The sequence below is a fragment of the Sphaeramia orbicularis genome, chromosome 17 (genome assembly GCF_902148855.1).
Source record: "Sphaeramia orbicularis chromosome 17, fSphaOr1.1, whole genome shotgun sequence".
Lineage (NCBI taxonomy): Eukaryota > Metazoa > Chordata > Actinopteri > Kurtiformes > Apogonidae > Sphaeramia > Sphaeramia orbicularis.
In genome coordinates this window covers 9,297,166-9,319,269 of record NC_043973.1, presented here as the reverse complement: position 1 = coordinate 9,319,269, position 22,104 = coordinate 9,297,166, and the positions used below count along the sequence as shown (strand labels likewise).

At 41.2% G+C, this 22,104-nt stretch overlaps 3 protein-coding genes across 4 annotated transcripts in view; all 3 read left to right on the top strand.

Moving 5' to 3' along the window:
- The first annotated feature begins 278 nt into the window (after nt 1–278).
- Nucleotides 279–13,582, top strand: LOC115438017 (poly(U)-specific endoribonuclease-C). The gene is made up of 7 exons (XM_030161456.1): nt 279–382; nt 1,635–1,734; nt 2,068–2,179; nt 2,283–2,404; nt 3,557–3,669; nt 12,674–12,827; nt 12,983–13,582. The coding sequence occupies exons 1-7, from the start codon at nt 372–374 to the stop codon at nt 13,241–13,243; spliced, it is 873 nt and encodes a 290-aa protein (XP_030017316.1). The 5' UTR covers nt 279–371; the 3' UTR covers nt 13,244–13,582.
- Nucleotides 13,583–14,469: 887 nt separating this feature from the next.
- cc2d1b (coiled-coil and C2 domain containing 1B) overlaps nt 14,470–22,104 on the top strand; it is a 29,821-nt gene continuing 22,186 nt past the window's right edge. The window contains exons 1-3 of one of the 2 annotated variants that reach the window (XM_030161453.1): nt 14,470–14,551; nt 14,815–14,952; nt 15,054–15,144. In XM_030161453.1, the coding sequence (XP_030017313.1) occupies nt 14,890–14,952; nt 15,054–15,144 (154 nt within the window). In that variant the 5' untranslated portion in view covers nt 14,470–14,551; nt 14,815–14,889. The remainder of the gene's footprint in view (nt 14,552–14,814; nt 14,953–15,053; nt 15,145–22,104) is intronic. The other variant, XM_030161451.1, reaches the window with a different exon arrangement.
- Nucleotides 15,467–20,951, top strand: LOC115438015 (uncharacterized). Its single transcript, XM_030161454.1, has 4 exons — nt 15,467–15,953; nt 17,266–17,385; nt 17,649–17,789; nt 19,427–20,951. The coding sequence occupies exons 1-4, from the start codon at nt 15,864–15,866 to the stop codon at nt 20,369–20,371; spliced, it is 1,296 nt and encodes a 431-aa protein (XP_030017314.1). The 5' UTR covers nt 15,467–15,863; the 3' UTR covers nt 20,372–20,951.

The window sequence follows — 22,104 nt, the reverse complement described above, 5'->3', positions numbered from 1 at the left end:
TATATGCTTTGCAATTATTACTGAATGGTTTAATTAATTTAATTCAGCCTCCATATGAATGTTTTGTACTAAGAATTGACCTATGTTAACTGTCAGATCTTGACAAAGTTGTGTTTATTTCTTGAATTTATTTTATTTTACTTCATTAATTCATTTCCACCAGGTATTCTGAGCAAACCATTAGCAGTCTGTTAGGACGGGATCCGCCCTTAAAATGACAGAAGGGAGGGAAGCAGATGCTATTCAGTCTTGTGATTGGCTTCTTCTTTGTTCACGTCATGATTGACGCTTCAGATAACAGTCCGCACCAAATGGTAGTTTTATGAGAGGATGTGAAAAAGTCTCTGCAACATTTTCCACTCAGCGAAGCCATGGCAAGGGGGTAAGTTTAGCACTAGAAATACGGCTAAACACAAACAAAGTTCTGTTCAGTATAGTTTTATTTACTTTACGTCTGACTCTTGACATTTTAAGACACTTGCTGACATTTTTAACACACTGTGATCATCCACATATTTGATGTTGCTACACTGTAACATGACACTTCAACTCGGTTAGTTGGTGTTAATGTGAAAAAGTCCGTGAAAGTTTGAAGGTATTTGTTTTTCCTCTGTCCTTGTAAAACACTGAAGTCTTTGTAGTTGAGACTAACAGCTGTTTGAGTGGAGATTACACGTTTGTACAGGTTTGGATATGTGAATATGTGGACAGTGGATTTGTGGATGGTTGTGGATGTTTGTGAATGTAGCAGGGTCTGGGAGTAATTAGTGGGTTGAATTATACAGCACAGCAAACACTTTTTGTGCAGCAGAAGTGTACGTGGCTGTTCTTCCTCATGATTTTTATAACTATGGCCAAATATAAAACAAGAACAGAGGAGTGTCTGTCTGACTAGATGCCCCTTCCTGTCATTTGATTTTTGCTCAGCTCAGTCCAGTGAGTGGAACATCATTCTAGTTTAGCAATGAGATGCATATGAAGGCACTTTTCTGAATGAATGAATGCAGAAAAGCAGGGGGTGCGAAGGAAATCAAAATAAGAGTATAAATCCACAACATCAATGGACCTTGATTCTTTTATTAACCTTTGAATCATATGCTTCATATCTGCGGGGTTTATGGAAGTGCAGAGTTATGTCTGTCTCGTGTTTCAGTCTGTGCTTACAGCCATACAGCAAAGGAGGTGGGGTCACTATGGGCTGCTAAAGTTTTCCCCACTCATCTCTCAAATTTCTCCTCTTGTGTTGTTTAACAATAGGAGTAACTCCACAAATCTCTGCGAACAGGAATAGTAAAATGGCTGAAGCACTTTAAGGTGCTGCTGAATGGACTTCAATCAACAAATAAATACATAAATAAAAAACTTTGTAGATGACAAATAAATTCAGTTTAGTTGCCTCAGTTTCAGAGAGCGGCACTTCAGCAGATTGTTATATATAATTAATACCATTTCCTTTTTTAGTAAGAGTAAGACTTTTACTACTTTTATATGGGGGGGTTACCAAGGACTGTTCTGAAGTCTGATAGCTGTGGGGAGGAATGTAAAATGAGATTTTATACTGCTGCATGTAATCTCTGTCTGTTAGTACTAAGATTACCACATTTATTATGTTTGTTACCTCTGTCTTTTCACAGCCAAAATGCCAGCCAGGAGCTCAGTGAGGTGCTGAACCAGCTCTGGTCCCTGGATACCAACCGTCTAAGACCAGGGACAGATTATATTATTTCCCTCCAGGTGTGCTATCGTCATTTCAATGCATTATGAATGCAAAGCTCTGAGCCAGTGATACAGGGAAGAAATGCAAACTCCAGCTGCACCGGAAACTAGTTGACCAACAGAGGAAATGTGGTTTCATTTGGAGGATATGAACCTGATTCAGTCCAGTTTTTTTATTCAGTTTTCTCAAGCATAAAATGCTCAATGCTTAGTCAGTGGTTACATCTGTCAATTGCTGATTCAGTTCACCACTCAAAGATATTAAAATTACTTTATGCACCACTAAAAACCAGCAATATTATGTATTTAAAATGAATCCTATGTAATTTCTGCATGCTGTGCTACTTTCAGGGCAGAGCAGGATATGTGGCTCAGGGCAGTAACTATGCCAGAGACAAAGCTAGGGCTCCTCTCTTTTCATATGTCAACGAGGACAAACTCAAGCATATTGAGACGTATGCTCGTAAGTAGTGACTACAGAACTTAATGTTTTCAGTGTCACCTCTTTTTCATTACTCATCTCTTTTGGTAGAAGCCTTTTTATACATCATCTGTCTCTCATCCAGACTTCATCAACCTGCTGGACAACTATGAGATGTCCACAGCTGAATCAGAGACAGTCACTTCAGAGGAACTTCAGGAGAACAGGCTCTTTCTTGACGCCATATTGGAGACAGATGTCATGAAGGTGCAGTAACTCTAAGAGAAGGTGTCATCCCTGAAATGTGTCTGTCATCAGAAGTCTTACTGTTTTAACAGTTTACACACACTGGTCTAACAGAGTGGTTATTTACACAGCTGGTTACCTACCAATATATTGTTTTCTGAGGAGCTCAATGAATATGCACAAAATATAGTTTTTTGGCCCAATTTTTAAACCAGACAAAATTCCTGTTTGGCTCTTTGATCCAAATTCCACTTTTATTTATGTTTACATGTCAAAAAAGGGTCTTTTCAACTTTTTGTTCCACTGTGTGAACACAAACTTCCTGTTTCATTCCCTCAAAAGGCTTCAAGTAAAGGTCAGGCTTTCAGTGTTTACTCATATGGTCAGGCTTTCAGTGTTTACTGATATGCAAAAACCCGATGATATCCTCTTTCATGGTCTTCATAAGTAGATGTTTCTTAACTACAAATGCGGACTGTTCTTTGGGGTGTGGATCTTTACCAAAGAGGATGTTTGTCTATACTCCATCTGACTGTAAACAGGGGTCATGTGTTTTAACTGGTGGTGAAACTTGCAAATAATCCTTGAACTACAATAAGGTCAGCATATTCCACAACTGGATAAATTCTCCCTTCAGAAAAAGGTATAATTCAGACCATCCCAATGGATCTTATTATGACATCTGTCAAATTCAGAATGTTGCCATGTTCAGAACAATAGTGGCATATGAATGTATATATTAGCATATTCACTTAGCATTTAATAGCGTATAGAGGTCACATGTATCCCATAGCTGAGTCACCATTGAACAGATAGTGTTTTCCAAAAATACTATGGATATGAATAAAGTTATCTAAAGTACAGTAGGCATTTGAGTGTTGGAATACAATTTACTGTTGACTACTGTATTCATAACAGTTACATTACTGTCATGTCTTTTTTTGTCACAGCTGCACGTGTGTACATAATATTCCTTTAATTATTGATATTTGATTTCTCTTTCATCAATAATGAGATATTTTCTTTTAAAATAAATATCTAAACCAAAAGTAATTATGTTTTAGCCTTACAAAAACTATTTTCAGTGTGTTCTATACTTTGACTAAATAGCGTCTTCTTTGTCTTTAACCACATTTTCCTTTTCCAGCCTGACATGTTTGTGATGTTTTTTAGTTCGCTCACAAGTACCTGATGAGAAAAGGGCAGTCACCATCAGACCCAGGGCAGTTCAAGAGACAGCTGTATGACATCTGGTTCCGTCTGTACGACAGAGACAGAGGCGGAGAGTGAGTTTCACAGCAGGGGGCGTTAGTGTTGCGTGTGGACAGGTTGTTTTAACCAGCGCTGGAACTAAGTTAATACAAGACCAATCTCTGGCCCTACAAGAGACTGATGAGTTTCAACCTTTAAAAATCATTATTATACTGCATGGTTTGCTCTTCAGTTATAATTTCTGCAATGTAGTGGGTTTGGCATGGGAACAAAGGAGTAATAAAGTAAAAATGATATCATCTAAATCAGTGGTTCTCAACTGGTCAGGGTTCGGGACCCACTATCACTCCATAATTACAAGCCATGACCCAAAAATTGATAAAAGTTAAACATCTTAAATGTATTCAATGCAAAGAGAAAAAAAGGTGTTTTGAACCTGAGATAATATAGAATATCACAGTATGCCAACACAGATGACAAGTTTGATGATGAACCAAAATGACCAGCTGGTGGTGATGCAAATAGAGGGAAATATTCTCTGTAACACTAAAATAGGTCAGTTTAAATCAAAAGTAAAAGTGCATTCAGTCACTTATTCAACCATTAAACACACTGAGGTTTGTGTCCTCTGTCACACCTGAGTTTCACCATGATTTGAATAGAAACTTTAGGTTTTCTTTTATGATGTGAAATGTCCGGTGTTAATTAGCCTTACAGCATCTTACCACCACCTACTGTTGGAGAGTGTGAATGGATGGCGCGCTGCTTCATAAAAAATAAAGCACAGTGTGAAAGAGTATGGAACTCTGGATTGCTAGTTCAGATCAGATAGGATGTCACTGAAGAGAAACTCCGGTCAGAGAGTTGGTTCAGGAGTCATTTATTCCCAAAGGTTTATATGTTTACATGCATGGGTGTGTGTGTGGTTCTATAAAAATACAAAAAGAAGATTAAACAATATATTAATAAAGAAAATTAAAGTACATGTGCTTCAGTCAACATCTCACACATTGAAATACAAAGAAAGTACAATAGAGATGCACACAAGCTATTCAAAATTATTTAGTGGTCTGTGGCGCCCTCTTGTGGGCAAACAGCGCAATATGCGCGGTACAAACGCAACACTTGTGTGAATTGAACACACGGAGCTCCCATGTCAAATTACAATTAGCATGATGAACAGGAGTCAAATTGTAAAAGTAAGCAATACACAAAAATGGTCTGGAGTTGGGTAGCGAGTATAACTCAAGGCTTATCACAAGTAAGTGCACGGAAAATAAACAAGCTAAGCTAACACTTGCTAATGCCCATTTAACAGCTTTGTAAATTCAGCTAACAGATTCTACATAATATTAATATACTCGAGTAATGCTAACCCGCATCGGAAACATTGGAAATATACACAAACCACTGAGCGATGCCGTAACAGATAGATATAAACAAATTAGGGCATAAGTACTCACACTGCGTCATGCACGCACACGGACCACTTCTCCATTACTCATGCACATCTGCCGACAGCGGAAAAGACCGCGCTACGGCAAAGTACACGTCAACTTCAAAATAAAAGTCCTGGAAATTAAATAGACTTTCTGACATAGCCGCCCCCAAATTTAGCTATAAATTTGAATTCAAAAGAAAGTCTCATTCATATGTCCACTTCATCCTCCCTGGCTGGCAGCCGCACTAGGTGCGCGACTGGTCGCAGGTAGGTGTGACCTTGTATTTTCACTTCTGCTGCCCTGACTCGACCATCCGAGCCTGGACAGGTCTTCATCACCCTCCCGATGGGCCACTGGGCTCTGGGTAACTGTGAGTCAACGACCATAACCACCTGGCCAGTGGTTAGGTTGGCAGTGTTTTTGTGCCATTTCTGGTGCTTCTGAAGGTCAGGAAGGTGATGGCAGATTTAGTTAGTCCAGAAGTGGTCAACCAAGATCTGACTATGTCGCCATCTTCTTCGACTCAGGAGATCGCTAGAGGCATAGATGGCTTGTGGGAGCGATGCATCTCGACGTCCCATGAGAAGTAGATTTGGTGTGACCGGGTCTGGGTCAGCGGCATCAGAGGAGATGTATCCCAGTGGTTTTGAGTTGATTATTCCCTCCACCTCGATCAACACAGTCTGAAGTACAGGTTCAGCAACAATGTGGTCTTGGAGTATGACTTGGAGAGCTGCCTTGACTGACTTAATCTCTCGTTCCCATGTTCCGCCAAAGTGTGGAGAACTGGGGGGATTAAAACGGAATTCTATCTTTTGTCTGGCGAGCTGTTCTTGAAGAGGGGCTTCTAGAACAGCAAAACTGGCTTGTAGCTCTGCAGCTCCACCTCAAAAGTTAGTCCCTCTGTCTGCCAGGATCTCAAATGGTTTACCCCGTCGAGCGATGAATCGACGCAAGGCCATCAAAAAGGCATCTGTGTCGAGGCTCTCAAGCAGGTCGAGATGTACACAGCTTGTCGTCATGCACTTAAAAATCAGCCCCCACCGCTTCTCAGTCTGTCTACCCACTTTGATGTGGTAGGGCCCAAAGCAGTCAACTCCAGTAGACCAGAAAGGTGGCTTGTATAGACGGAGTCTTGCAGGAGGTAGATCTGCCATTTGAGGTACCACTGGACTTGCACGCCATTTTTGACATTCGACACAGCTGTGCTGATGGCGTTTGATTGATGCTCTTCCCCGTAAGATCCAATATCTTTGCCTTAACTCTGCAAAAACTCGCTCTGGACCTGGGTGCATAAAGTCATGGTCATACTTCTTAATGAGCAGTTTGGTGACATAGTGTTTTGGATCAAGAATGATAGGATGCATGGTATCTGGGTCGAGATCTTCTGCTCTATGGAGCCTGCCTCCCACCTTCATCAGACCGACAGCTGCATCATACTCTGGAGAGAGCATAACCAAACGACTCTGTGTTGAAATGGGCTTACCAGCAATCAGCGTTTCAACTTCTTCTGGGAAGCTCTCCCTTTGTGATTGCCTCAGAAGGTGTAGTTCAGCAGCTAATGCTTCAGCTGCTGTCATCGCAGAACCACTTTGGTCGCTAGCCACCCCATGAAGGCTCTTGTGAGTAGCTCTGATAAGACTGCCCCAGTTGTCATTGATGAGATCACACGTTACACTTTGAGGACAGGTTGATGCTCCACAGAACATGGTTTTGCGTAATTCATCCTCATCTTCTGCTGGCGCTACTTCGCCATGCATCACTGGCCAGGAGTCTGGAGGTTGTTGGAGAAATGGTGGACCTTGACTCCACCTGCTTGGCTGACAGAGCTCGTGCAGGGTTTTACCACGGGTAAGGTCATCAGCAGGGTTGTCTACGGTGCTGACGTACCTCCAGTTTGCACCTTTAGTGAGTTCCTGGATCTCTGAGACTCTTGTGCCCACAAAAACCTTATAACAGCATGAGTCCGATTTGAGCCAGTTCAGGACTGTTGTAGAGTCGGACCAGAGTGTGATGTGATGGGGAGTGAGTGACAGTTCTGTCATGATGAGTTTGGCCAACTGCGCACCAGTCAAAGCAGCACACAGTTCAAGGCGTGGAATGGACAACTGCTTACGGGGACTAACTCGTGATCGAGTCATCACAAATGCTATGTGGACCTCACCTTTGCGGCATTGGGTACGCATATATGCCACAGCTCCATATGCTCTTTCGGAAGCGTCACAGATGTGTGCTTCTCGTATGGGCGTTTCCATATCTGCTTCATGTGGAACGTAACACCTGGGTATTTCAACTTGTGGAAGATAGACTAGTTCACTCTCCCATTGTGTCCACTGATCCAGCAGAGCTTCTGGACGAATCTTCTCATCCCAACCAACTTTTACTTTCCACAGGTCTTGGATGAGGATCCTTGCTCGGGTTGTGTAGGGGATAAGATATCAAATTGGGTCGTATTGTGTTGCCATCACCTTGTACACATTCCTCAGAGTGGGCTGTGAATACTCTACTGGTCTATGACGGTACCCCAGTCGATAAGTGAGACAGTTCCAGCAAAGACCCAGTGCTGGTTCTTCAGCGTCTTGAGTGTGCTGGGAAAGCCACAGTTCAGTGCTAGCTGCTTTAGCCTCAACTGGGAGGTGTTCAACGACTGAGGGAATATTGCTGGACCACTGCCTTATGTCAAAGCCTCCAGCAGACAGCATTGTTCTCATTCGGTCTATGAGGGTCTTAGCTTGGTCCGCACTTGTGAGACTAGACAAACAACTGTCTACATAGAAAGCAGTTTCCACTATGTGTAAAATGTCCTCCTGTCCCTTACTGTTGTCCCTCACGTGTCTCTGGAGGGCATATGTAGCGCAGCATGGACTGCATGTAGTCCCGAATGGTAAAACCTGCCATTCATACACAGTTGGTTCCTCCTCCTTTCTCATACCTCTCCATAGGAATCGGAGTAGCAGCTTGTCCTCTGGTTGTAGACGCACCTGATGAAACATCGCTTTGATGTCACCACTTATGGCTACATGGTGCTCTCTAAACCGGAGAAGGACGCCTAGGAGAGAAGGACCTAAAGTAGGACCAGGCAGGAGTTGGCTGTTGAGACTATGTCCATTGTGCTGGTAAGAACAGTTGTAAACGATTCTTGCCTTGCCATTGTGATGGACTGTATGGTGAGGCAGATACCAAGACTCTTTGGAATTGTCTACTGAGTCAGGAGGCATGGGTGAAGCATAGTCCAACTGTTCTAGCTTCTGTATCTCTTGGCAGTATGTGTCCGCCAAGGCGGTGTCTTTAGCTAGACGGCGCTCTGTGCTTCGCAGCTGTGGGAGCAGAGTGGTCTTTGGTGTCCACAGCAGAGGGCTCCCTTTGCGTCTGAGAAGTGGAGTCGCATACCTTGTCATGCCATCTACATCTACTTTAACAGTACGTTGTTCTAGTAGATCAAGGGCCTGCATATCCTCCTTGGATCGTGTGGCAGTTTTAGTATTAGCATAGGGGAGTATATCAACTTCCCAAAGACGCTCTACATGTCGCTGTAGCTCTGAAGTGGGAGATGTAACGAAGTAGCAGTGTGAGTGATCATCAGGAAATTGACTGAGATTGGCTGGGCCTTGCAACGCCCATCCTAAAGCGGTGCACACTGCTAAGGGACTCCCAGGTGGGCCAGATCAGACTGGTTGTTTAGGAATGAGTAGATGTGGATAATCCGATCCAATGAGGAGTAAGGATTGAACTTTGTCCACCAATGGGAGAGGAAGTTCTTGCAGATAAGGGTATCTGCGCATGAGTGACTTAACTGGATAACTATGTTCAGACAGACTCAACTCGTCAGCTGTGAATGTATGGTTGATGTTATATCTGGTCTTAGGTGCATGAGCTGGGGAGATGTTGAAAGAAACTGCAGCTCCCTGTAGGTGGACCACCTCTTGGTCACAAAGGCAGGGTTTCTGGATCTCTAGCTAAGTGAAGGCGTTGGACGGCTGAGGGAAGAATGAGGGTTCTTTCTGATCCATCATCCAGAACAGCAAAACATTCTAAGGAGTGTTCTGCATTGTATAAACGTACCTTCACCAACTTGAGCATAACGTTGTGCAGACGATTTGGATGACCAACATACACAGTTGTAGGAGCAGAGCTGACCATTAACACCTTTCTGGTTCCTTGCTGACACACTTTATGACGCACAGTTAGATGTTGGTGCTTACAGACTTTACATGGCTTCTTCAGAGTGCATGCTTCTGGAGTATGATTCCTTCCACATCTCCAGCAACCTCTGTCTTTGATCCATGCAGCAATTTCAACTACAGAGAGTGTTTTAAACTGAGGACATAGACTGAGGTAGTGTTCTCTGGAATCACAGTACGGGCAGTAAGGTTTGAGACCTGGTTTTGCCTTAGGAGGCTTGGTACTGCGATCTGGATCTGAAGTAGTGACTTTAGCTTGGCTCTCTGTGTTATAGTACACATTAGATGGATGGCCCAAAGATTTCTTCTGGGCTTTGACCACTTGGCCCTTTGATTGCTCTTGGAACATAGTGGCTGCTCTTGATGAGATACGCTTTGCTTGGGACTTGAACTTAAGCCAAGTGGAGAAATCTACAAGCGCATTTGTCTGGTCTGTTCCAGTCCTCAGGATGCCTTGGTTCAAGCTGTACTCAACAAACCCATCTCGATAACCAGCTGGCAGTTTGCTGAGTAGTCTATCTACGTGAGAACCACATAGCAGTTCATAGCCATTCTCACCCTCTAAGGAGCGTAACATGCCCACCAAAGCCTGGACTGAAAGAGCAAAATTGTCGAATGCCTCTGGATCTCCCGCTTTTATTGGGGGTGAGTTTAAGATGGCCCCTAACTCACTCTGCACCAGCTGCCGGGGTTGTCCATAGTTAACCTGGAGTGCCTGGAGCGCCGAAGTATATGGCTTTGGATCGTGCATATATGCTTGGGCTAACTTATATGCACTTGACAGCTTTAAGTGATCAAGGAGAATTTGGTATTTGAACTGTTCTGTGAGGTGGGTATGAGACTCGAGCAGATTGTCTAAAGCCATCTTAAGTAGGGCGAAGTCTGACTCTTTACCAGATGCGAAGTGGGGTAATGTAGGTCTAGGCAATCCATACGATGTGGCAACTAATAGCTCCATAAGTTCAGGATTGGGTGGTACTCTAGACCCCATATGAGGCGTTGGCACCTGTTGTAGTAAAGGTGGAACAGTGGGGTAAGGATAAGGCAGCATACCTGCATACAGTAGCATTGGCTGTTGCTGTGGATAATATAGAGGGACAGGCGGGACTTGTACTTGACTGAAGCCCGTCGGTTGCTGGCTAAGCGGAGCCGTATTGGGAGCTAGAGAGGGTGGTTGAGCCTGAGGTCTGGTGGCATCCATGGTGGATACCGGACATAGTTGAGGAGCTTGGTTGGTGGCTGCTGGCGTAGAGGAAGGTAAGGTGGTATATGTAGGTGGTAGCATGGTTGGCCTGGTTATAGTAGCATTAGCTTGGTCTAGCGGAGCAGGCTGGATTTGAGTCACTGGGGGGCTAATGGAGACAGGAGGATTAGCTGTTGGAATAAAGGGTGGTAGTGGAACGTTAGTTGATGGTGTAGAGTGGAGCTGTTCAGGTTGACCATGTGAGTGTGACAGTAATGTATGGGAATTGGCTAGAAGCCGGGGGTTGTATTCACATTCACTGATAGGTCTGGAGTGAGCAGGGCTCTGGGGTGCTTCCTCCTGTAGGAAGGAGGTTATCATAGCAGCTTTCTCTACTTCCATCTCCTTCTCTTTCAGTCGCCTTTGCAGCATCAGATGTTTAGTTATTGCCTCCTTAGCCTTGTAAGCAGTTTCTGCTTTTTCCTCTAATTCACGCCTCTGCCGCTCTTGTTCTCTGAGGAGAGTCTCCTTTTCATTGAGTGCATCTCGAGCCTGTTTGTCCAGAAGACTGCAATGTTCATTGACCAGGGTCTCCTCCATAATCTGCCTCTGCACCTCGGCTAATTCCATGCGTTTAACCCTTTCCTCCAATATTGCCACCTACAGGTTTGACAGTGTGTCTGTAACTGACCTCTTGGAAACTGAGCTCCTGGTGCTTGATCCAACACTGCTTTGGGACTTGGGTCTACTGCTATGAGAAGCTGCTGCAGTGTGGTAAAAATGTGCTTCTCTGGCAGCTACTGCTCTAGCTTCCTCATGGATGTTGGATGCAGATGGTCCCATCACTGTAGGATTGTATCCAACTTCATAATCAGTGAGGTATGCTGGTGGCCGCATCTCTCGCTGGGGTCTGAGATGCTCTGCTGAGTCCACAGGGGTTTGTAGTGACTCCATATTGTCTTCAGTAAACTATCTGATCTGGCTCGAAGGACCATGTGAAAGAGCATGGAACTCTGGATTGCTAGTTCAGATTAGATAGGATGTCACTGAAGAGAAACTCCGGTCAGAGAGTTGGTTCAGGAGTCATTTATTCCCAAAGGTTTATATGTTTACATGCATGGGGGTGTGTGCGGTTCTATAAAAATACAAAAAGAAGATTAAACAATATATTAATAAAGAAAATCAAAGTACATGTGCTTCAGTCAACATCTCACACATTGAAATACAAAGAAAGTACAATAGAGATGCACACGAGCGATACAAAATTATTTAGTGGTCTCTGGCGCCCTCTTGTGGGCAAACAGCGCAACATGCGCGGTACGAACGCAACACTTGTGTGAATTGAACACACGGAGCTCCCGTGCCAAATTACAATTAGCATGATGAACAGGAGTCAAATTGTAAAAGTAAGCAATACACAAAAATGGTCTGGAGTTGGGTAGCGAGTATAACTCAAGGCTTATCACAAGTAAGTGCACGGAAAATAAACAAGCTAAGCTAACACTTGCTAATGCCCATTTAACAGCTTCGTAAATTCAGCTAACAGATTCTACATAATATTAATATACTCGAGTAATGCTAACCCGCATCGGAAACATTGGAAACATACACAAACCACTGAGCGATGCCATAACAGATAGATATAAACAAATTAGGGCATAAGTACTCACACTGCGTCATGCACGCACACGGACCACTTCTCCATTACTCATGCACATCTGCCGACAGCGGAAAAGACCGCGCTACGGCAAAGTACACGTCAACTTCAAAATAAAAGTCCCGGAAATTAAATAGACTTTCTGACACACAGGATTTGTTTCTTAACATTATTGTTTGCAAAGGCCTGCATCCCGCTAAAGATGGGTTTGCGGCCCACTTTTGTGTCACATGACCCACCAGTTGAGAACAACTGATCTAAATGACATCTGACCCTTCACTTTTCTTGATTTATTATCACAAGTTGGTGGTATTTTGCCTGGTTGTCAATGTAAAAGTATATGCCCAAATATTGGATCAGGTTGAAAGATGTGGAAACAGCTAGTAAGTGGATATATTTTGTGAAGGCTGTACTGAAATCATTATGAAAAGAAAAGTGTCTAGAAGGGTTAAATTTCACTTGGTGGCACTCATCAGTTTTGTTAGGATTGCATGTCTCATCTTTTATTTAAACAGTAATGGAAACAAAACGGAGCCATACTAAGTGTTTTATTTTGTTTTGTTTTGTTTTGTTTTGTTTTGTTTTGTTTTGTTTTGTTTGGGGTTTTTTTTGCAGTCAGGATTCCTGTGGGTTTGAACATGTGTTTGTTGGAGAAACCAAACATGGCCAGGAGATCATGGGTCTTCACAACTGGGTCCAGTTCTACCTTCAGGAGAAACATGATCATATTGACTATAAAGGCTACAAAGCAAGAGACAACAAGGATACAGTAAGAAAATAGTCACTTCATACATTGTAAATATACTGGTTACGTATTTACTAATCACATTACATGTGGGTCAGTTCCATTACTCAACCGGTCTGGTTACATTACAGCACACAAGTCTGATTTCCTTTCTTAAGTTTTTCACTGTGGTTTTCCAGCCTGATGAAGATGACCATGTCCTGAACCTGCAGTTCAGTTGGAAGGGCTTGGTGAAACCAGTCGGTGGCACTTTCATCGGTGTAAGTCCGGAGTTTGAAGTAGCTCTCTTCACCATCATCTTCCTCATGTCAACTGAGAAGATGACGTCTGTGGTGGTGAAGGTGGATGAGTACGTGTTGGAGCTGGTCGTCTATCGTCATGGTCGATCCATTGGCACGTCATTTCCCAAACTGCTCAGCAGCAACAACAGGGATTTGTAATTTTAACACTTTCTATCAGCTTTGGAAGTATTTACTTAAGCCTTTAATAAACTTTTACACCATGAACACTGTATAAATCTGTAACAAGCTTATTTTACACTAAACAGACTTGCATTTAGTTAGTTGATCAGGATCATTACAATGGAAATTTAAATTATTAATCACACATAACCATTTCAGTCTATAATTGTGAAATAAATACTTTTTTTTCTTTCTTTCTTTTGGCCTGATATTCACCACACAGAAATAAAAGTTCAGTAAGCAATAGTACTGACAGACTACAGAAATTCTGGCTTTTACCTTTGCACAGTTTGATAAATTAAAACTTAACAATCTGAAGAGGAGTGTTTTATTTGACTTTTTTATGTATATTTATGATCATAAGGAAAGAACAAATTGGAGTGACAGACAACATAATTTACCTGCCAAATAAATGCTGTTGCTGGAATATAAATTATTTTTTGACAGTACAGTCTGAAGAACTTTCTGTCTGTCTATTTTTGACTAGTCTTTTTGCTTCTCCCATATTCCTTTACTTTGCCTCTGTCCTTGAAGAGCTCCTAATGTGTTTATGCATGTCTGCATTTCACATTTTTGACCCAGTAAAGTCCCAATAGCTGACTTTTTTGTTTTTTGCTGTTATATTGTGCATGAAGCTCATATATGTTTCGCTGTATGACACTGAACAAACACTTCACAGATTAATTTGCTGATTTTATTCATACACGTAACCTGGAAATGCCCGGCAGACAATGACAAGGGTAAGATGTTCTGAAGACCTGCGCCTATGGTTTAATGCATGTAGAGTGAGATAATATGGCGCATCTTTGTGCATTTTATTATTGAGACCATTTAGAAGTAATGTTACAGCTGTGCACACTCCAATGTACAACCCTAGTTCCAATAAAGTTGCTACACTATGTAAAATGAAAAGAACATCATGCACTGATTATCATAAATCCATATTTTATTCTGAAATACAACATAGAAAACATAAATATTTACACTTTAAAACTGTCCATGTTTACCACGGTGTAGCATTCCCTCTTCTTTTAACAACAGTCTGTGAGTGTCTGGAATTTTGGTAGTGGAATGTTGTCCTATTCCTGTTTGATGTAGGATTCGAGGTGGTTGTGTGTCTGGTCCGCCAGACGAGGAGGAGGAGGAGGAGAAAAAGGTGGATGAGAAGAAGAAGAAAAGCAACGCATGCGCACTTAGACAAAACCCTCACTGGTCAAGGCAAACAGATGTAGACCACAGGAGATTCAACAATTTTTATTATGAATTAATAAAGCGACAAATGAGCAGGTACACAAATGCATGTAGTTTTAGGTGAAACTGTCGGTACTGGTACGCGGTACTGGCACTGGCAGTTTTTTTTTTTTTTTTTTAAAGATTTCTCTTCATTTCCGAATTGAGTTGAGGGCTACAGAGGTAATTAGCTAACAGCTAGCTACCTCTCCACTCATTATTTGTTATGGGGGCACCTGATAAACACTCACGTAATTTAAGGACTGCGAGTGCGCTATTTACATCATTCAACACAATTCTTTATCGGTTTGTGTCGGTAGGTTGTAGTTTGAAACACTTGGATATCATTTCATCATAACCACAACAGCATCAACGACAACAGCAGCAGCAGCATCATGGTCGGTAAAAAGAGGAGAGCATCCCTGCCGAGAAGCCAGGGCGCAGCTGCATCCACCCAGGTAACATCACTCTATGGTTCATCAGCCCACTGGCTGTTTCCTAGTGCTCTGACAACAGCTGTCAAGACAGCTGAGTTCCCCCTTTTACTTCCTGTTTTCAGATGGATCTTTTTGTAGACATGGATCCTGAGGAGATGATGGAGGAGAATCTAGATGACCCGGACATGGAGGACGAACTCTCTGGAGATAAAGGTGGTGGTGGTGGTGGTGCTGCTGCTGCTGCTGCTGCTGGTGGTGGAAGAGCCAAGAAAAAGGCAAAGTGTGAGTTCAGTCAAGCTTTGCTGGATTTAAAACTACAATGCATGCACTTCATGATTGGCCCCTTTTCAGTCAGAATCTATAGCCTTTTGTATATGGTAGACAGTGAAATGTGTTTGGGCTTTGGACTGTTAGCTCACAGCAAACTACCAGGGTGCGATAATTATTCTGTAAATTCAATGAAGTAATTGATTAAAATAACCAAAAATTATGCCATTTTAGTTGTAACTTCCTCACAAACTGTTCCTGTTCGGTGCTATGTTCATGTCATGTTCATCATGTTTATTGATCTCACCTTCATCATCAAAAAAATCACACTCCTTTTGACAAAAAATATCACCATAAAGAGTGTGATTTGTGACCTAATTATGAAGTAATTAGACACTTTTCTATTGTCACACACTGTACAGTGTCATCCAGCACAGCTCTATTATTCATATAGACAACACAAAATTTAGGATTATCCCTGAGGAACATGATGGTCATTTAAAAAACAAATTGGGTGATTATGGAAGTGTTTGTGACATTGTAGCTACTAAAGCTTTTAATGAGTCATTATTCTTCTGTTATCATGTAAGATGTGCCATTGATCTCACCTTTAAACCTGGTCAGATGCACGATAGTGTGTTTCTGTCACTCCAGCTCCCCTTGCCATGGAGGATATTACGAAAATGGCTGAATGTTTAAGAGATGTGTGCAAGGATGACGATGACAATGATTTAGAAGATAAAGAAGACTTTTTGGTTTGTATTTCTATATTATCATACAAAATCAATAGGCAAAACTTGCATATTTTTTTTTACCTCTAAAAATGTAGCTTTATTTTGCCTATGATATAGTTCAGGATTTTAATTTGTGGGGAAGGAGATTACAAGTGAAAGAAAGAGTACTGCAACTCCATCCTGCCAGGTTGCCTCTGTTTATGATTTTGTTTCAAATGATGATCTTTGTTTTAAAGCTGTGAGAGACTTTCGTCACCAATTTTTCATCAAATCTGTAAAACCCCAGTCATAGCCTAAGTATCACGAATCCGTAAGTCTTTCTGTGATTACTCACCTGAATCTCTTCCCTCACGGTGAACAATTTCGAAGTACCATCCACCATAAACAAACCATGTGTTTATGAACAGAGCCAGTAGGTAACTCAGGCATCTTTGGAATTTTGTTGCGACGTGCATTGTGGGAAGCAGAGGTTTGCGCAGCTGCCTGGCAGCTGCATATGATATCATATGGCTGCAACAAACACGACACAGAAATGGCTGAAATGCGGAAATGACTGGAGGGAAGCAGAGCTCCAGCCATTTCTGCATCGTGTTTTTTGCAGCTGCCGCTGCCAGGCAGAGCTCCACTTGCTCCGCTTCCCTCCAGCAGTTTCCACATTTCAGCCGTTTCCGTGTCGTGTTTGTTGCAGCCACATGATATCATATGGCTGTGCTGCCGCTGCCAAGTGGCTATGCGAACCTCTGCTTCCCTACCAACTCTGTTTGTAAACACATGGTTTGTTTATGGTGGATGGCACTTCGAAATTGTTCACCGTGAGGGAAGAGATTCAGGTGAGTAATCACAGAAAGACTTACGGATTCGTGATACTTAGGCTATGACTGGGGTTTTACAGATTTGATGAAAAATTGGTGACGAAAGTCTCCCGCACCTTTAAATGTGTGGTCAAGTGAATCAACTGTGAAAATTCAAGTTTTTTCCTTTGTGGAACATCACAATGTTCAAAAGTAATGAAGCTGATTTAAAAGAAATTATACCATATGTATGACACAGGCTGCCTCCTCTTCTAATTAGCATTTAATCAGTATGATGGACAGGAGTAAATGTGACCACAACCATGGCAGCCATCTTCATGCCTCACTACTGACCAACTCATTGCTTTGAAAAAGTTTCCTGAATACAAACAGATTTTGTCGTCTAGTTTGTTTAAAGACCTGAAGAATAATTTTAAATGTCATAACAGCTACTGGTTTCATGCTTCTGTTTCTGTACTCCCACCATTTAAGTATACAGTGATAAATACGTGTTGATTGGTTTATATATTTTTACAATTCAGGGAGAGATACAGGAAGTGGTGGTTAAAAGGGAATCTGAGGAGAGTGACACCCATTCCTCACCATCTTCTTTCACTGATGAATCTTATCAAGATGTTATAACAAAATCTCCTCTACCACAGGTACAACACATGTTGCTTTCAGTCATCTCTGACACCTTGTTTCATCTTGTTCTGTTTAGGGAAAAGTGCATACAAACTGAGGACATTTTTTATCAACTTAACTGTGGCAGATTTATCTTTAATGATCCTGCTTCGCTTTCAGTATCTCCATAAAAAACTGCTTACCTGATCACATTACTGGGAGAATTTATGCATTTAAATTTTTTCAGGGTAATATCTTGATTTAGAAAAAAATACAAGCTGTTATCAAATAATGTTGACAGTGTCTGAATGTTGCATTTGTGAAGCTTCAGGATGAAAAGGGCCCCTTAGCAGCCCCTGGCAGCTACCAGAACATCCTGCAGGAGGGAATAAACATGTACAAGACAGTCTTCTTACAACATGCCAAAACTGCAGAAGTGACGGTGAGTGAAACTACATCTGCTGACCTTCAAATTCATGCACAGCTCATAATTTTACAAAAAAAAAGTCTGTTATTGTTAAACCTTAGAAGACAAATTGTATGGATTTAAAATATAATGCAGTCTTACATAGATTTGTTGTGTAAATTGATCCTCGTAGTTCAATGATATATAGACAATATGACTCTCTTATCTCCTCATATTCAATATGCTTCATTTTTTTGACATGTTATTAGAGAGAGTTAAAAAACAGCTGAAAGCAACTACCACTTCAAGATTAATGTGAATTAGTAACCACGTAACTATGTTCCATTGCTACAGATTCATTTAGAGCTGAGAACCAGGCTGCCTCTTTGTATCCATATGTGATCACACTAGACTTAGGAATGGCAGAACTGATATCATCACAATATTTTGTCCATGATTCTGTGATACTTGGTAACTAAACAACAGTCAATTACAGTATATAATGATGATTGTGTAGCCGAAAGAAAACAGCCTTAAAAAGGAAAAAAAATCAAAAATGAAGTATTTATTCACTGTGTTTTGTTATTAGTTTAATAAATTTTGATATACAAGAAGTGCGTTGCTCAGAGGCCTCTAACACACACCCTTCTATGTCCACCTGTGTATCAATAATGTATCACAACATGAAGTAATGCAATATATTTTGTCCCTCCCCTAGTCTTGCATATCCAAACACTTAGTAAGTGCTACGCTAGAGCTGTAGATTGGTCTGGCGTTCTACACCATATTTCTGGAATAAGAGTAAAAGTTAATGTATCTAGTTTGTTTGTGGAGTTCTGTGATGGTGCTCAATGCAGGATGCTTTGACAGTGCATTAGCAAAACAGTTGCATGTGTGTGAGAGGAAGCATGTTGTAGTGTTTGAAGTTACAAGAAAAAAGAGCACATAAAGAGACATATCTCTGGCGAAACTTGCCATTTTCAGTGTATAGCTGCAGCTCAGAGGTTGTTCTTTCACATAGCAAAGGGGAATTTGAAGAGGATAATGCAGAGATAGAAGGGATGACACAGAAATATCACTTTTGTTAGAGTAGATTACTTTCCACTCAAAGATCACAGTGCTCTGCAATGTGGCTGTTTTTTGTCTTACCCTTTTTTTTTTTTTTACATTCTCAAATTGTTATATAAGGTGGCGTCTTTGAATTTTTGCCAGTTATTTTTAGCAGGAGTAGCTAGACTGAAATGAGACTTTGTTTCTAACAACAGTGATCAGAATCGGAATACTTTATTAATCCCAGGGGGAATTTTTTGGGTGTTACAGTCGCGCCATTCAAGTGTAATAAAAAGTAGCAGGAAAGAAATTATCAATGCAACAGAAAAAGAAAAAAATTATACACACACACACACACACACACACACACACACACAAACCAAATATACATAGAAATATACCTACATTAAACATATATACATACATTAAAATACTCTTCTAAGACACAAAATTAGAACAGCAATTTGTACAAAGTGTACTAGACAATATATAATCAATATGATAATTAAAGATATATATGTAATAAGTGTGCAACAATGTAGATGTTTAGAATTATAATTATGTGGTTTTAAGGTGACGAAGGAGACGCAGACCTCAATGTTTGTTACTATGTTTCTCCACAGACTCTGCCATCAGCGTTGTCTGCTGTGAAAAAAGAGAGACCTGTGAGTAAGACAGAAATCTCTCCAGGTGTCGCCCCTGGACCTCCTTCCCCTGTACCTACATCTTCTCAATTTACTTCCTCAGAGGATGAGTTGGAGATGACCACACTGATGCCTGGCAGTGTAGAAGAGCAGACAAAGGATGACTTGTTGATGGATTGCCTCGGTCACAGCATGCCACATAGTGCAAAGCTTCATGACAAAATTGTCAATCAATTCAAAAAGAATGTTCCTCAATGCAAAATTGCAAAGAATTTAGGACTCTCTCCATCTACAGTGCATGATATTGTGAAAAGATTCAAGGAGTCTGGGGGAACCTCACGGTGTAAAGGCCAAGGACGCAGACCAAAGTTGAATGAGTGTGAGGCAGAAATTCCTCCACCTGTCACCACTGGAGTCCCTAGTGCTCCATGTTGGCCCGTAGATCCCCAGCGACCCCAGTCCCCTGTACCTACACCACTTGACTTCACTCTCTTCGAGGATGGTTTGGAGGCGACCACCCTGATACCTGGCACTGAAGACGAGCAGACATCATCTGAATGTGTAGAAGACTTGTTTGTAGTTGGGTTGGTTCGTGGCTCACCTCATAATGCAAAACTCCGTGACAGAATTGTTGAGCAATTCAAAAAAAACATCCCTCAACGTAAAATTGCAAAGAATTTAGGACTTTCACCATCTACAGTGCATAATATTGTGAAAAGATTCAGGGAGTCTGGGGGAACTTCATTACGTAAAGGCCAAGGACGCAAACCACTGTTGAATAAGTGTGAATTTCAGGCCTTCAGAGAGCACTGCATGACAAACCCTGATGCTACTGTGGTGAATATAGTCCACTGGGCTCGGGACTACTTTGGAAAACCAATATCTGTTAACACAGTCCGCCGCTACATCCAGACATGCAAGTAGAGCTGGATGTTTCCTTATAGGGCGTCTCAAAATAAATGGAATACTCCAGATATTGGGGTGTGGGGCAAAATGTCAACACTCTCCATTTTTGCAACTGCATACAAGTAGTGCTTCACCAATTTCTATTTCCACTTTCAAAAGGACCAATTGAGCAAAATATGCTTGGCAAGTTGACCAAGAAAGGGTTGAGCTGCCCAATAGAATACGAATGTTATAGTTGCATGGTCTTTTATGCCTGATCATCAGTGTTTGTTGCTCTTAATCAGGAAACTAACACTGTTACTGACAGACATGTGTGTCTGTGTATTCTGCTATACAGAACTGAATTTTTATGTTTTTTTGTTTGATGACAAGTCAGTATCAGGCCCAGTGTGGTTCAAGCGACAGCTGTATGACATCTGTCTGTGTAGAGAATGACTTTCAGAATGACAACAGGGGGCGCTAGTGTTAAGTGTGGAGTGATATTTATTTTGAGAAAAAGCACAGAGCTATCAAAAAATATGTATTTTGTGAATACAGTATAACTGTAATACTAAAACAAGTGGTGCCAGGCACAATAAACCCCGCCCTTAGCACGTATTTCACCCATTTTAAGTAATTGGGAAGATTTTAGAATATCATAAAAAATTTGAACTTTGACCTGTCTTTCCCAAAATGGAATTACATCTATTCTGGGTCACTGGCAATCTATAAACCCAATTTGGTATGAATTGAAACAATACTTTTGCTGCTGAAGCATTGACAAACAAACAAACCGAACCGAAAACAATACCCCTTGCCTCCCCCTTCGGGCGGCGGGGTAATAATCACCATAAAAGCTGAATGGGTTAAACTTCACTGTATGGCACTTGTCATTTTGGTTGAAAAAGTGTCTTAAAGCAGGTTGTGTTAACTGTTTTTCATTTTAGAAAAGAGGAATGAAGCTCCACTGAATGAGGACATAATTGTATATGAAGAGATATTAACTTTATTTGAAAATAATACCTTTATTTTGCTTACTTACATTTGTATGTTTTATAAATAAATATCACGAGAATCTGAAGAGTGCTTTATTTTACTTCTGTTAAAGGAAATATTGTGAGAAAATTGGTTTGACAGACACTTTCATGCACATCTGTTATATATTACAGTAGCTCTAGTATCTAACAATTTAGTCAGCAACTACTTCCATTATGTGCTCTTTCCAGTTATTGAAATATCATTCAGAATTATTAAATCAGTTTTTGTCCTTCATGTTGATGCCAAACAGAATATTATAGCCAGTGTGAGGAGCGTGAAGGACAACATAGTCTTGTAAATCCTCCCAAAATATCATTACAGAATGTCGGCACATAACAGTGTAAAAAAACAAACAAACACCATCGATGGTTTCAGTTTCTATATGACAAAGAGTACAGTATTGTAATCTCTTAAATCTCACTCTTAGCTGTTCAATGGATGAATAAATATTTTCAGGATTTTAGAATGGATTTATTTCATTTTAAAGGTGAGGAGCTAAGTATTGTATTTAGTCCTTCATTTCGATTGTCAGAAGAACTGGATTATGTCAGGTACAGTATGCTCAAATAATTCAGAATGTCTGTGACGGTGAAGGTAAGGCAAAGAGATTATGACCATTTTTTCCACATTTTGATCTATTGTCTAACCGAAGTAGGTGTTACCAATATCCGTCCGTCATGAGTACCAGTGCATATTCCCAGAATACAGAGGAGGGAAGTAACAAAGTACATACT

Excerpts from the sequence above, each read along its gene's own strand:
- LOC115438017 (XM_030161456.1), top strand. Across the intron at positions 2,180-2,282 it reads GCATATTGAGACGTATGCTC|ACTTCATCAACCTGCTGGAC; the intron begins GTAAGTAGTGAC and ends TCTCTCATCCAG. Across the intron at positions 2,405-3,556 it reads TGGAGACAGATGTCATGAAG|TTCGCTCACAAGTACCTGAT; the intron begins GTGCAGTAACTC and ends GATGTTTTTTAG.
- LOC115438015 (XM_030161454.1), top strand. The coding sequence starts at position 15,864 with ATGGAGGATATTACGAAAATGGCTGAATGTTTAAGAGATGTGTGCAAG. Across the intron at positions 15,954-17,265 it reads AAGATAAAGAAGACTTTTTG|GGAGAGATACAGGAAGTGGT; the intron begins GTTTGTATTTCT and ends TTTACAATTCAG. Across the intron at positions 17,790-19,426 it reads CCAAAACTGCAGAAGTGACG|ACTCTGCCATCAGCGTTGTC; the intron begins GTGAGTGAAACT and ends GTTTCTCCACAG.